Source organism: Bos indicus, chromosome 10 (assembly GCF_029378745.1).
Source record: "Bos indicus isolate NIAB-ARS_2022 breed Sahiwal x Tharparkar chromosome 10, NIAB-ARS_B.indTharparkar_mat_pri_1.0, whole genome shotgun sequence".
Taxonomy (NCBI): Eukaryota; Metazoa; Chordata; class Mammalia; order Artiodactyla; family Bovidae; genus Bos; species Bos indicus.
The window spans coordinates 54,910,028-54,924,280 of NC_091769.1; the positions used below are offsets into that span (position 1 = coordinate 54,910,028).

Below are 14,253 nucleotides of genomic sequence, written 5' to 3' on the forward strand. Positions count from 1 at the left end.
GTTGGATCTCCTTGCAGTCCAAGGGACTCTCAAGAGTCTTCTCCAACACCACAGTTCAAAAGCATCAATTTCCTGTACAAATGGTGATTTTTTTATGTCTAGTAATTAAATATATGCATATTAGTTAAAAGGCGGAGAGGGAGTAAAGGTGGAGAAGACCACCACTACAAGTTTTTAAAACACAGCTGATTAAGTCCTGCGAGCCTGAGACTCAGCAGCTTCGGTTGCCGTGCGGGGCAGCAAGTTCCCTCCGTGGACACCAGGCAAGTCCTCTAGGGACTGGAATCCGGCGGGGCTCGAGCCGTGGAGAAATGAGTTCCTAGAGACTAGCCAAGTGTGGAGAGCCGCCTGGGAACAGCACAAACTAGAGACAGGATATATAAGACATGAGTAAATGCTGACTTAATATGATACGGTAAGTGGAAAAACTAGACGCTGTAACAGCCAGTTCAGAAGGCGCAGAACCCTGCACTTGTCCAGACTGCCAGCTGCCAACCGGACTGCATTTCTGCGCCTGCCCCAAACGGCAGCGCTTTTCCCGGCGCGGCCACGGGGAGGCGCAGTCACGTTCGGCTCGCTTTCCAGAAGCCCTGAAGAGCACCGCCTTTTCCGGATGCTCTTTCTGGAGAACTGGGAAGAGAATCACTTCCTGTGGCGGGGCTACGTCACTTCCTCTTCAGCTGGGCGTTCGGCCGGCGAGTCCCCACGCGCATTCAACATGCGGATTGAAAAGTGTTATTTCTGTTCGGGCCCTATCTACCCAGGCCACGGCATGATGTTCGTTCGTAACGACTGCAAGGTGAGGAGGTGGGGAGTGGGGCGCTTTTAGCTGCGCTCCCGCCGGGCTGAAGCCGTGCCCGCTCGGCGCGGGGTTACTCTGCGCCTACCAACTTGGCGTGGGGTTTGGCCTGGGATTTCGGCGCGTGAGGCTGGCTTTACTACGGACTCGGACCTCCAGCTCCCGCTGGGGGAGTTTCTCCTTTAGGTGGTCCGAGCAGAGCTGGTCACTAGGCAGCTCTTGGGAGAGGCTGGCAGTAATGAGGTTGAGGAACGATTCCAGCCAGAGCCCACGGGGAAGCTGGGAGTCTGTTGGCCCACTGTTGTATGTGGGCCACATTCTTCAATTCCGTAAACCTTGCTGAACGCATGCCGGGTCAAGCATCTTTGCTGAGGTCCATCTCTATACAGATGTATAAGACTTGCGGTCAGCCGTAGTGTGTAGAGGTTGATAGAAATGTTGGGTACGACTTGATAGCAGAGTTACGTTTTATGAAGTGATTGGAGGTGATTTGGAGAAGGACGTATGTGAAAAGACACTGAAAGGAGGTGCTTTTATCCTGTATCTTGCATTTTGTTTAAGAGCAGGAGGGGAAAGCATTTTAGGAGGAAGGGAAATGAACAATTTGAGCAAAGGGACAGAGGAGCAGTTACTTCTCTGTTTAAGGAAGTGACGGATTACAGATGGTGATAGAGGCTTGGGGTAGGTATAAATACAAATATAAATCTATATTAAAAAGGTACGTCTGAAAACAAGATACATACAGATGTTACCGGACTTTCGATGGAGTTGTTTCTGGGCAAACCCATTGTAAGTCGAAGATGCAAAAGCCTAATCTACTGAATATTGTATATAGCCTAGCCTTCTTTAAACATGCTCAGAACACATTAGCTTACAGTTGGGCAGAATCATCTAACACAAAGCCTCTTTTATAATGAAGTGTTGAATATCTCATGTAATTTATGATATACTCTACTGGAATTGAAAAACAGAATGATTCTAACTATTAAGTTGTTCACTCTGTGGACTGGGAGCTTTGGTTTGCTGCCAGATGCCCAGCATCAGAGAGAATTTTACTGCATGGCTAGCCTGGGAAAGATCACAATTTGAAATATGATTTCCACTGAATGTGTATCACTTTTGCACCATTGTAAAGTTGAACCATCTTAAGTTGGGCACGGTCATTATAAGGCCTCATTGTGAAAGGCTTTAGGAATAATACATGGATTTGCCTTTCATACCAGAATGAATTCCATTCCTCTGTTCAAAATGTTGTTTCTCAGAATTTGAGCTCTCTTATATTTGCTTCAGAATCACTGGACACTTGTGGAAAAAACTAACTCCTGATTCCCACCAGATCTGTTGAATTGGAATGTCTAGGGGGAAGGGTCACTTTCATGCATTGGAGAAGGAAATGGCAATCCACTCCAGTGTTCTTGCTTGGAGAATCCTAGAGATGGGGGAGCCTGGTGGGCTGCCGTCTTTGGGGTTGCACAGAGTCGGATATGACTGAAATGACTTAGCAGCAGCAGCAAGGGGAAGGGAAGAGGCTCTAGGAATCTATATTCAATGAGGTGATTTTGACACGCTCAGGAGTTACAGTTTGTACTTCTTCACCTTATATGTGTATTCTGTATGAAAAATACTGACCTCACTAAATTAGGAGTAAGAGTTCTTGCCGAAATGAGGCACCAAAGGTGTATTTGGGAACCTGAAAGAGTATGTAAGTGATTCTTAATTCCTCCTCTCAGGAACATGACAAAGAATTTATAGCAGTGAATGAAATGATCACTGGGTTGAAATGTAATTCACAGTAGGCATTATGGCATTGTAGATTATCTGGTGGTCATAATTTTATGATTTTTGTCCATCAGTGTTTGTCAGCTGGATATGGAAATTAGGACAGTGGGAGCTGTTTAAAGTTGGGTGTTGACCTGGCAGATACAGTGGGAGTTCAGGTTGATGAGGAAGTCTGTGTTGCTAGCAAGAATGGTGTTGAGTTAGCTGGAAGCTCGCTTGCTCTAGGGAAGACCAGTGTATCCAGAACAGAGTCGATTGGGGAAATAAGATGTAGAGGCCCAGAAGCACTAATGAAGACCAAGCACCTCATTTTTTCCTTTGTTGATACTTCCCACATCTTTATATCCTAGTTCCAGGTTTGAATTTCCCACTTGACAGAGAAATCCTGTTTGTACCTAACAGTGAGCCTCCTGAAAGAGAGTTCTTATTACCTCAGCTCTTTTTGCTCTCAGAATTAATAGTCATGTGCTTAGATAGTTCTGCTAGAAACTGAGAGTTACCGTTGAATCTTTTCACTCTTTGTATCTAGTTATAGGTCCTATCCATGCTGCCTTTGCAAAGGATAGTGGTGTCTTAGCTTTCTTCTGCCTTCCTGGTCCCAGATTAGGCACTTGGCACTTTTGTAGCCTCCTATTTTTTCGCCATTTATGCTTGTAGCTTTTGAGACCATCTTTCACAGACATCTCCCCTCTTATGCTTCTCAAGTAGCTTCTTAAGAGTAGAATTAGTGTTTGTTGTTGTTTAGTCACTAAGTTGTGTCTGACTCTTTCGTGACTCTATGGACTGTAGCCCATCAGGCTCCTCTGTCCATGGGATTTCCCTGATGGAAATGCTGGAGTAGGTTGCCATTTTCTTCTCCAGGGGTCCTTGGTGACAGAGGATTGAACCTGCATCTCCTGCATTGCAGGAGGATTCTTTACTGCTGACCCACCAGGGAAATCAGAATTAGTGTGTTACTAATTAAAATACTGGAAAAAGTGAAAATATTAGTTGCTTAGTCGTGTCTGGCTGTTTGTGATTCCATGGACGGTGTAGCCTACCAGGCTTCTGTGTGCATGTGATTTTCCAGGAACGAATACTGGAGTGGATAGCTATTCCCTTCTCCAAGGGATATTCCCAACCCAGGGATTAAACCTGGGTTTCCTACATTGCAGGCAGATTCTTTTTGGTCTGAGCAACCAGGGTAAAATATTACTGCTCTGTATTTTCATAGTTTGCAAACAGAAACATGTACACTCTTAAGGTGTGCTTAATAATTCTTTGTTGAATTAGTGGCATAAAAAGTATTGAACTGTGAAGCTCAGATGGATCATTTGTTTGCATGTTGAAGACTGAGGATGGTGCTCAAGGACTAGATTAGAAGGGAAATTTGAGCCTATGAAGCTTTGTCTCACACAGAATCATCCACCACCTACCCCAGTAGAGATTTAATCACTCCTTAATGTATATTTACATGTTACTTTATACTTGATTGTTGTGTATAGCCATATCCCATTATTTATATCCTAGTCTGATCTTTATTTCTCTTGTTTGCAAAGTGAGACTTTATCACAATACTGGACTAAGCGTCTCAGGGTAGAGCATTGTGTTTTAATTATTCTTGTACTTCTTGCACCTACTGCAACATCCAGCACATAGTAGCTGCTCTTTATTTGGGAATCCCCATCCCATCTCACTGACTCCAGTCTCTTCAGATACTTTATCATGCTTTTTCAAGTGAGTCTGTTAGATACAGAGTTTAAGTAGGCTTCCCTGTATCTTCCCATTGTCTTTCTTTGGAACTGAGAAGACCTAGAAAAGTTCAAACTTCTCAGTGAGGACTTGTGTAGGAGTTGTCTAGTAGATATTAAACAAGGACGGCTTTTACTTAAAACGGTAGTAGTACTTTGGGCTGGAAATATGCAAAAGAAGTTTTACCAATAATGATTTTATAGTGAAGTGACTTAGCAGCAGCAGCATTCCAGAAAACTACTGTAGTTCACATATTTTCTAGCTGTTTGAAATTAATTCAAGAACATAGAGAGGGCTCTCCAGGAAGTCTGGCCCCCGATTAAATTGATCTAACATTGACCATTTGTTTCTTCCTTTTCTTTTCTTTTTAACCTTGCCATACTGCTTGTGGGATCTTAGTTCTTGGACCATGGATCCATCACAGGGCCATCCCAGTGAAATGCCAAGTTCTAACCACTGGGCCACCAGGGAATTCTCTAGTATTGACTGTTTCTAAGAAATCTATGTCCTAATGTGATTAGTGACCTGTTTCAAGGTCCTCATAGAACAGTGCACATAAAATGAAAAGTATTGTGATTTGTGATTTATGTGCACCCGCACACAGAGGCTTTATTGTTGTTTTAGTCACTAAGTTGTGTCTGACTCTTTGCAACTGCATGGACCTACCAGGCTTCCCTGTCCATGGAATTTCCCAGGCAAGAATATTGGAATAGGTTGCTGTCTCCTTCTCTAGGGGATTTTCTCGACCCAGAGATCAAACCCATCTCTTGCTTTGGCAGGCGAATTCCTTACTGCTGAGTCTCTTAGCTTGAAATGTCTGTACCTTAGTTTGGCCTTTTTTTGAATGGATCACATCTAAGCATGATAATTCAATTTAATTTTCTTTGCCAAGGTCCACAGATTCAATTATAATACTTTTTCTCTCAGGTTTCCTCTAGTAATACAAATTGTAACTTTTTCTAAGACAGAGTAACAAAATGATGCATTTTAGATGTATAAATCCCAGTAAGTCACTTAGGAGCACTTTGAATCATCATTAAATTGTAAACACTATTAAAGGATCACATCTTTGGAGATGAAAGTGTAGAATTAAAGTAGTGAAGAATCTTCCTAGTAGATCTCTGAATAAATTCTTTAGAAAAACAAATCTATAGCCAGTTTTAGTTGCTTTTTTGGGAAATTATTTTGTGCAACAGTGAAAAGAACCAAAGGACATTTCAGAATGGTTGTTTGGAACTTTACCCCTCCCCCCTCATTGAGATATATACAAAATGAATTTTGAGAATTATTCTGAATTGCAAATGGATTTAAATAAATGACTTAATTAAAATTGTTCCCTTCATTCAAGATCATAGTAAAGGTTTTACTGTTATTCTATAAAAATGCTAGTTTTTAACCATATTTTGGGGGCCCTCAGTCTTAGTCATAATGATGTTTGATAGTCAAAAAATAGTTCAATTTGCGTTTCATGTGATACGTCTCGTATTTCTAAATGGTGCTGTTTAAGTAGAAGCAGTTGTGAGTGAGAACCATTGTTATTTCTCAGACTTTATAGTATATTTTGTCTGGTGGGGTAATGTCCTATGGCATAAAAGTTTTTAATATTGTCTTTTCACTATTTTAACACTTTTTAAAATAGGTGTTCAGATTCTGTAAATCCAAGTGCCATAAAAACTTCAAAAAGAAGCGCAATCCTCGCAAGGTCAGATGGACTAAAGCGTTCCGGAAAGCAGCTGGTAAAGAGCTCACGGTGGTGAGTGCACTTAGCTATCAGTATAGTTTTTATAGTTTTCAAAATTTTAGTTTTTGGATGGGGAACAATTGATGTTAATTAGAGTTAGTATCAATTAACTCTAATAAGGCTTCCCATAGAGTGATTAATGACTGACTGACTTGTATTTGGCTTTGGCAATCTCATTCTCACACGATCCCCAAAACTATAAATCTGTAGAATTCTGAAAAGGAAAAAAAGATTCCTAATCTAGTTTGTAGAAATGATTTTTCTTATTCTCCAAAAAGTATTTTTAGCTCTTGTAACAAAGGGGAGAATTATTTAAATGGATTAAAGTCGGAAACTGTTACTTAAGGATTTTGAAAGGAAGTTAAGAGATAAAAGGATGTTTGTGTAGCAGTGAGGGCTCGGATGAGGTTTGTAATAACTTGTTTATCAGTTTTTCAGTTTTCTTAGCTGGACTTTGTGTCTGAGAGCAGAGAACTTAGTTAATGATATTGGTGTAAGGAGGAATAATGAGGAATCGGGGTGAGGGAGTTTCATGAGATGAGCCCCCACAAGTATTGCTCTTACTGAGTTGGTATGAGGTCCCACTGAGGCTTGGCCACACTCTATCCTTGAAAAGGAAGGAGGAGAAACTGTTGCACAGGTTGTTTTTGAGGGTGGGAGATCTTTCAGCTGTCTTCTCCCTGCTGTACTTTCTCTTCCACCAAACCCATGACTTTTTCCCACCTTTCCACTCTGTAAAAGCAGTGTCTTAAGTAGTTGCTATGAAGTCCTTTTCTGGCTTTCTTAACACCTGAAGTTTTTCAGTGAATGTAAAGAATATTTTTTGACAACTTGTAAGGCCAGATCATGATCGTTGTCACAAAAATAATTTTCAGTATGGATGAATAGAACTGTAGCATCTCAAATACAGGTGGCAACTGTATGAGTGAAGGAAGAATGCTAGGTCATATTCATTTGCTGGTGACCAGTTACCTTGTCATGGCTGAGGTTACTGTGATCTGAACAGAGTCTTGTGTATCTAAATGAAATAGCTAAATAGCTTTTCATTGGAAAAGACCCTGATCCTGGGAAAGGTTGAAGGCAGGAGGAGAAGGGGACGACAGAGGACGGGATGGTTGGATGGCATCACCGACTCAATGGATATGAGTTTGAGCAAACTCCTGGAGATGGTGAAGGACAGGGAAGCATGCTGTAGTCCATGGGGTCACAAAGAGTCGGCCATGACTGAGCAACTGAGAACAACAGTAGCTTGAAATACTTAGAACTTATGTGAAAAGGAGAAAAAGTTTTAAGAAATGCTTCTTTTCTATCTCTCTTAAAACCATATTTTCCCTCTTTTTACAGGATAATTCATTTGAATTTGAAAAACGTAGAAATGAACCTGTCAAATACCAGCGAGAACTGTGGAATAAAACCAGTAAGTCACAAGGGAATATGAGGAGTTTTCAGGAGACACTGGTTTGGGATATTACCATAGCTTTAATATCAGTTGATTGTTTAAATATTAAATTTATTCTTTTAATTGGTTAGTTTTTATAGCTGCTACTGCTAAGTCACTTCAGTCGTGTCCAACTCTGTGTTACCCCATGGACGGCAGCCAACCAGGCTCTCCCATCCCTGGGATTCTCCAGGCAAGAACACTGGAGTGGGTTGCCATTTCCTTCTCTAGTGCATGAAAGTGAAAAGTGAAAGGGAAGTCGCTCAGTCGTGTCGGACTCTTAGCGACCCCATGGACTGCAGCCTACCAGGCCCCTCCATCCATGGGATTTTCCAGGCAAGAGTACTGGAGTGGGTTGCCACTGCCTTCTCCTAGTTTTTATAGTTTTATCCTTATTTCAATGGCTCTGCTGTATTTGTGTTTTTTATTATAAGCTATCCCAACTCTTTTCAGAACTGATTGCTGTATCCATTATTAAAGTAGCATAATTATTAAATTTGCTGTAATTTGAAGTGCCTGCACAGAGATCTAAAAGCAGTCAAATATCTCAACAAAAAAATAGAGATGTAGAATACTTTGTGGAGGTGTAACATAGTTAAGATATACAAAAAACTTAACACACTTTGCCAGTTTAGATAATTTGGTTTAGGGATATAAGTATTGTTAGGGATACAAGTATTGTATACCTCATGAAACTTAGTGATTCTGTAAAGTTCAAAAATACAGCATGTAAGCATGATAATTACAAATTTTCTAAGAGAATTTCTAAGTGTTTGACCTGAGTGAAAATGAAGTTAGAGGCTACTAAACTATAAGCAGTAATGTTTTAGTTCTTACCTGTCTGCATACCTACTTACCTAGCTCTTTCTGTCCATTTACTTATTTAAGTTAGGAAATGGCAACCCACTCCAATACGCTTGCCTAGAAAATTCCATGGGTGGAGGAGCCTGGTGGGCTACAGTCCGTGGGGTCATGAAGAGTCGGACACGACTGATCAACTTCACGAGGCTTTAATTTAAAAAAAATTCTCATATGTAGTAAAACTTAATTTCTTAATCTAGCTTAAAGATTTTACCATGTATATGTGTAGTGTGAGGCCCTTGGCCCTACCTTTTCTTGTTCCCCCGTGCCTGCTTATGCAGCCTTAGCCTCTTCTAGTCTTTGGTGTGGAGGTGAGGTAGTTTGTTAACTAGAAGTCTCTTTAAGACTTAGAATTCTACCAGACTTACTGTGCTGATCATTTCACAGTATGCACAAACACATCGATCCCATATGGGGCTGTACATTTTTCACAGGATTATTCAGTTGATTCCTGGAAGCACTTTTGGCGGGGACTTTATTGAAAGAGTCTAAATCATTTCTGGACTCCATTGAGTTTTATTTCATTTTGGCCTTTGTTTTCTTCTTTGTTCCTACTTGAAGATAGCAGCTCCAGACCATTTTTATCTATAACTACTTTTATTTGGTGGGTATTCAGCTTGATGTGGAAACTGAGGTGCATATCTTAGTTTAATCATCTGTGGATATTCAGTTACTGAGACCCTCTGTGCTGGTATCATGATGTTTTTATTGTTCCTGAGAAATACTGAGAAATCCTTTACAATCAGTAACCACTGATTCTGGTATATGAAGATGAACAGGGCATATACTCTCAGTGCATTTTACTGAGAACTCCTATTTTGTTATTTGTTAGACAGTAGTTGGTTCAGGTATTACTACAGAGCCTCATTCGTTTGCCCCACTCAGATACACAGACTACACCTTAAGAATCTGGTTGGGAATTGTGCTGCTCGGTATGGTAGCCACCAGTCAGAGGGGCTGCCAAGCAATTAAAATGTGACTGGTCTGAATTGAGATGTGCTGTGAATGTAAAATACATGCTGGATTGTGAACACTTGGTGTGAAAACAAGCATAAAATCTCAGTAAAGAATTCTTTATATTAATTACATGTTGAAATGACAGTAATTTGAATATGTTGGGTTAAACAAAATGTACCTTAAATTTAATTTTGAACTGTTCCCATTTACTTTTTGAAAAAAAATGTGGCTACTGGAAAATGTAAATTACATATGTGATTTATCTTACATTGTACAGTACTTACACAGATTCTAGAGTATAGTTGGACTCAACTGCCTTATAACCAAGGGTCTTGTATAAATTTTCCAAAACAGTTGTTGGATTTTAGTGGTTAAGAATGTGGCAAATTGACAGGTTTATTCTACCAATATTTGTAATGTGATCATATTTCAGGTATATAATGTGATTCATAATGAGATCATAGCTCATACTTGAAGAAAAAAGTAGCTTTTATTACCAGGAAAGGGGTCTTTATTTATAGAGATGACAAACTAAGAATGGGATTAATGTCATTAATCCAAGTTCTCTGTAGAATAAAATTTGAAAAGTATTGGACTGGTTTCAAGTATAAGGAAAATTTATTAGTAATAAAGGCTTTTGCAAAGTAAAGATTAAAGAAATGATACTTGGGAAAGAGTCAAAAGTGACGTTAACCAAGAGACGTACTTTTGTCAGCTTTAGTAGGAATTGTTTTTGCAGTGAGTTTGTTTGGTTTAGTCCATTTCTAAATCAGGATAAAGAGGTGATTGTTAAAGCTCTTGTTGATTATAATCATCTGGCTTGAATGTACATACATTTGTTAACTTTAATGAATTTTTTTTAATAGTTGATGCAATGAAGAGAGTTGAAGAGATCAAACAGAAGCGACAAGCTAAATTTATAATGAACAGGTATGAATGTTTTAAAATATCTTTATTTTCACATAACTTCTGACTTTCAGAAACTATTAAGATAGTATAAAGAACTCTGTATATTCTGTTAGCATTTTGTCAGATTTACTTTGTGTTTAACTCTGTGTGCAGTAAGTTGAAGACATCATGCCTTTTCCTCTTAAGTATACTTCAGTGTATATATGTCCTAAAAATAGTATGTTCTTTTTCTGTGTGGTTTTTAAAATTGAGGTATAGTTGACACACAACATTATTTTGGTAGCAAGTATACAACATAAGAACATGCTCTTATATAACCACAGTATAGTTATCAAATCAGAAAATTATCACTGATAAAATATTGTTATTTAATCTATAGACCTTACTTGATTTTACCAGTTGTTCCAATAATGTCCTTCATCACAGCAGAAAATCATGTTATCATGCATTGCATTTGGCAGTCATGTCTCCTCAAGCTTTTTTAACCCAGACAGTTTCTCGCCTTTGTCTTAAATGACATTGACATTTTTGAAGAGTACAGGTTAGTTACTTTACAGGATGTTTCTCATTTTGTGTTTGTTGTTTCCTTCATGATTAGATTCAGGGTAGGCATCTTTGGCCAGACTGTCACAGAAATGTGTCTTCCAGGTACATGTTGCCTCTTACTGGTGATGTTAACTTTTATCACTTGGTTAAAGTAGTGTCTACTAGTTTTCTCCCCTGGAAATGGAGGAAACTACTTTACTGTTTTATTCCCCTCTTTGTAATCAGTGCATCTTGAGGGAGACACACTCAGCAAAGAACCTATTACTCCTCAAAGTGGTATCTACTGGTTTTAGTAGTCTTGCCTGGAAAATTCCATGGATGGAGAAGCCTGGTAAGCTTCAGTCCATGGGGTCGCGAAGAGTCAGACACAACTGAGTGACTTTACTTTTACTTTTCACTTTCATGCACTGGAGAAAGAAATGGCAACCCACTCCAGTATTCTTGCCTGGAGAATCCCAGGGACAGCAGAGCCTGGTGGGCTGCCATCTATTGGGTTGCACATCGAGTCGGACATGACTGAAGCGACTTAGCAGCAGTGTTCTGCCTGAATCTGTTACTATTGTTATTATTGCCAAGTGGTGATTTTTCTAATTTCATCCTTTCCTATTTATTAGTTGGCTTTTTTATCCAAGAAAGAACATTTTTCTTTTTTCCCAGTTCCACATTTATTATTTTATTCATTTATTCACATCATATGTGTGGTGTGTACACTAATTCTTACTGTCTTCAGTGTGTTACAGTTCTTTATCATTATTTATTTTGATGTTCTAAGTACCCCAAGTTGGCCAGTGAGAGTTTTTCAGGCAGGCTCTGTGTCATTTTGACAATTCCTCATCATTCTTTGGGTGCTTTCTTGCTTTATGGCTATTAAGATTTTCTAGTACCATCTTGCACTTCCCCTGCCCCAGCTTGAAACTGGCTATTTCTTTAGAAGAGACATCACTTTTGATCTAGTCATCATAAACGTCTGTCATAGAAAAGCATGTGTCAACAGCTCTTTGGCTTTAAACCTTTTTAATTATGAAAAAAAGGGGGCCCAAATGCTTGAGAACTAATCTATTGACTTTTTTTGTTGTTGTTGAATGTCTCATGTGTTTCGTGCTCTTGTAATTACTGAATGATTTTAAAAAACAGGTAACACAGAGATTATATCTTTCTCCTCAAATAGAGAACAGATACTTTAATGATTAGAGGTTTGTATTCTGTGTCTGTGATCTCTAAGGCTTGTTAATTCTTTGTTGCAGTTACATTTCTTCATTCACTAAGCAAATACATATTCAACCCCCAATTTATTCCTGACGAGGCACTAGAAATAACAGTGAATGAGCAAATTGGGAGTGTAGGAATCATTAAGCTAATGAGGAACGAGAAACATTATATTCCCATTTCTCATCTGTGTGGTTAACTAAATATAATTTTTACGAATTACAAGTTAATGTCTTTTAAAGAGGTTTTAGTAACTGAGCTTTTGGCCTTGATGTGTTTTATCCTAGGTTGAAGAAAAATAAAGAACTACAGAAAGTTCAGGACGTTAAAGAGGTCAAGCAAAACATCCATCTTATCCGGGCCCCTCTTGCAGGTAAGTAGGCATACACAGGAGCTCTCTGCCTTCTGTAGAGAAATGGAAAGCTTTTGTGGTCCATGTAATTGGGTACCAGCCAACTTTTTGAGGATAAATATTTTTTTTTTCATGTAAATATTCTCTCATTTAGGATATGACTTGGTAATTTATAAAAAATACTGATTCAGTGCATTTCTGAGTTCCATTCAGTTTATTGCGTGTGGTGTTTCTTTTCTCCCTTCAGAAAATCCTAGCTTCTGTAAAAACACTTTCCAAGTTAATCAAAATTATTTGAGTCATAATTAAATTTGCCTCATACCTGTTTTGATTAAAAGGACAATGTTTCATATTAATAGTTCCCAAACTTCATTTGGTGTGGGAATTACTTGGGGGACTTATTAAGCACAGAGGTTCAAGCCCCTTGGATCTGGACCTCTGTGCTTCAGGAGCTCTCCAGGTGATTCTGATACCTCAGTTTGAGAACTGCAGTTTTGTGCTAAAGCCTCGCTTGTCCTTCTGTAACTTACAGGTAGGCACTCACTTGGGCAGTCGTTTGTGTGCATAATTTCTTTTGTGAGGTGCTAGGAAACCAGTATTTTTCCTCAGCTGGCACCGAGTACAATCTATCAGAAGGAGAGAGATTTTGGTTGGATTTAGCTATGCCTAAATCTTAGTTAAGTCAAATTCTGTAACAACATATTGGGTAGACTTACGCAAGAGTCCCAGCTAGGACTTTTTTGTACCAAATTAAAAAAAAAAAAAAAGAATCCTGGAGCATTGTTTCACATATAGATTATATGGACTGACACCCCAAAAACAATAGAAAGGAACTGTTATTATCTAAGATTTTAGGTAGCCCTTTTTGAGATAGAGAGTGCAGTGTTGAGAACAGAGATCTTGGCTCCAGATGGCCAGGGTTTACATCCAACCCCTCTGTCTTACTGGACTTACTAGCCAAGTGACCAGGTCACTGATTGATTTGTCTCTGGACCTCAGTTTTCTCATTTTTGAGATGTAGGTTGTCACGAAGGTGAGATGAGCAAATGTGTGGCAAGTCATAAGACCTGTGTGAGTTTAGTTACTATTCTTAAATTATTTAGGAATATTTAATGTTATTTTAAAATAGCCAAGATTCTTTATAAGTGTGGACATGACTTCCACAAGGTCACACCAAATCAATGAGTTTAATTTCTTTTTTCAAGGCAAAGGAAAGCAGCTGGAAGACAAAATGGTACAGAAATTACAAGAGGATGTGGACATGGAAGATGTTTCTTAAAACTCTGTCTGTAAGCATTTCTTTTAAGTGCATCTGGAAATCTCCTTTGGAAGCTTAGAACTTGTAAATTGTTGAATTTTTTTTTTTCCCCACGTAAGGTCACTCAGATGAAAGGGGAATAAATACTTCTGTCCTACATTGATATTTGCAGAACAGCAGATATTATGGATGCTAGGTTGCATCTCAATGTTCAACCTTCACTGAGAGATACACTTTTATAAATTATGAAAACTATGTTTGTAAATAGAGAAGTGAATTGTGGACATAAAATGGTCATGCCATTTGCTTAATGGCACTGGGCAGCATTTATGTCATGATGACAAATTCATGACTAGTAATATATATAAAATAAAATTTTCTTTGCAGTAAAATATTTCCTTTATTAATGTTCTGGATGGGATACAGCAAGGAACTAACAATCTGTATGATAATTAGCCTCAAGTAATATCTTTTCTTTCAATTTTAATATTTCTGGTTATGGTTTATTAGCATCTTAGAAGAACATAATGGCCCAATATATTGAAGCCTGATTATGTTGGACTGTTTTGATGTGGTTTAACTATTGTGATAGTCATTTGTGGATGTTGAGGGTGAGTTGAACAGTCTGTTCCTGAAATGGCACTGTGTAATTTCCACTTTGGAGAATACTCAGTGA

At 38.9% G+C, this 14,253-nt stretch overlaps 1 protein-coding gene across 6 annotated transcripts in view; it reads left to right on the plus strand.

Moving 5' to 3' along the window:
- The first annotated feature begins 553 nt into the window (after positions 1–553).
- Positions 554–14,253, plus strand: part of RSL24D1 (ribosomal L24 domain containing 1) — a 28,209-nt gene continuing 14,509 nt past the window's right edge. For all 6 annotated transcript variants that reach the window (XR_011568863.1, XR_011568862.1, XR_011568864.1 and 3 more), the window contains exons 1-6: positions 554–799; positions 5,949–6,062; positions 7,395–7,467; positions 10,173–10,236; positions 12,255–12,340; positions 13,525–13,608. Coding sequence is in view for 3 of the 6 variants with exons in the window: in XM_070797521.1 (XP_070653622.1) it covers positions 614–799; positions 5,949–6,062; positions 7,395–7,467; positions 10,173–10,236; positions 12,255–12,340; positions 13,525–13,598 (597 nt within the window). In the remaining 3 variants the exon portion in view is untranslated. The remainder of the gene's footprint in view (positions 800–5,948; positions 6,063–7,394; positions 7,468–10,172; positions 10,237–12,254; positions 12,341–13,524; positions 13,609–14,253) is intronic.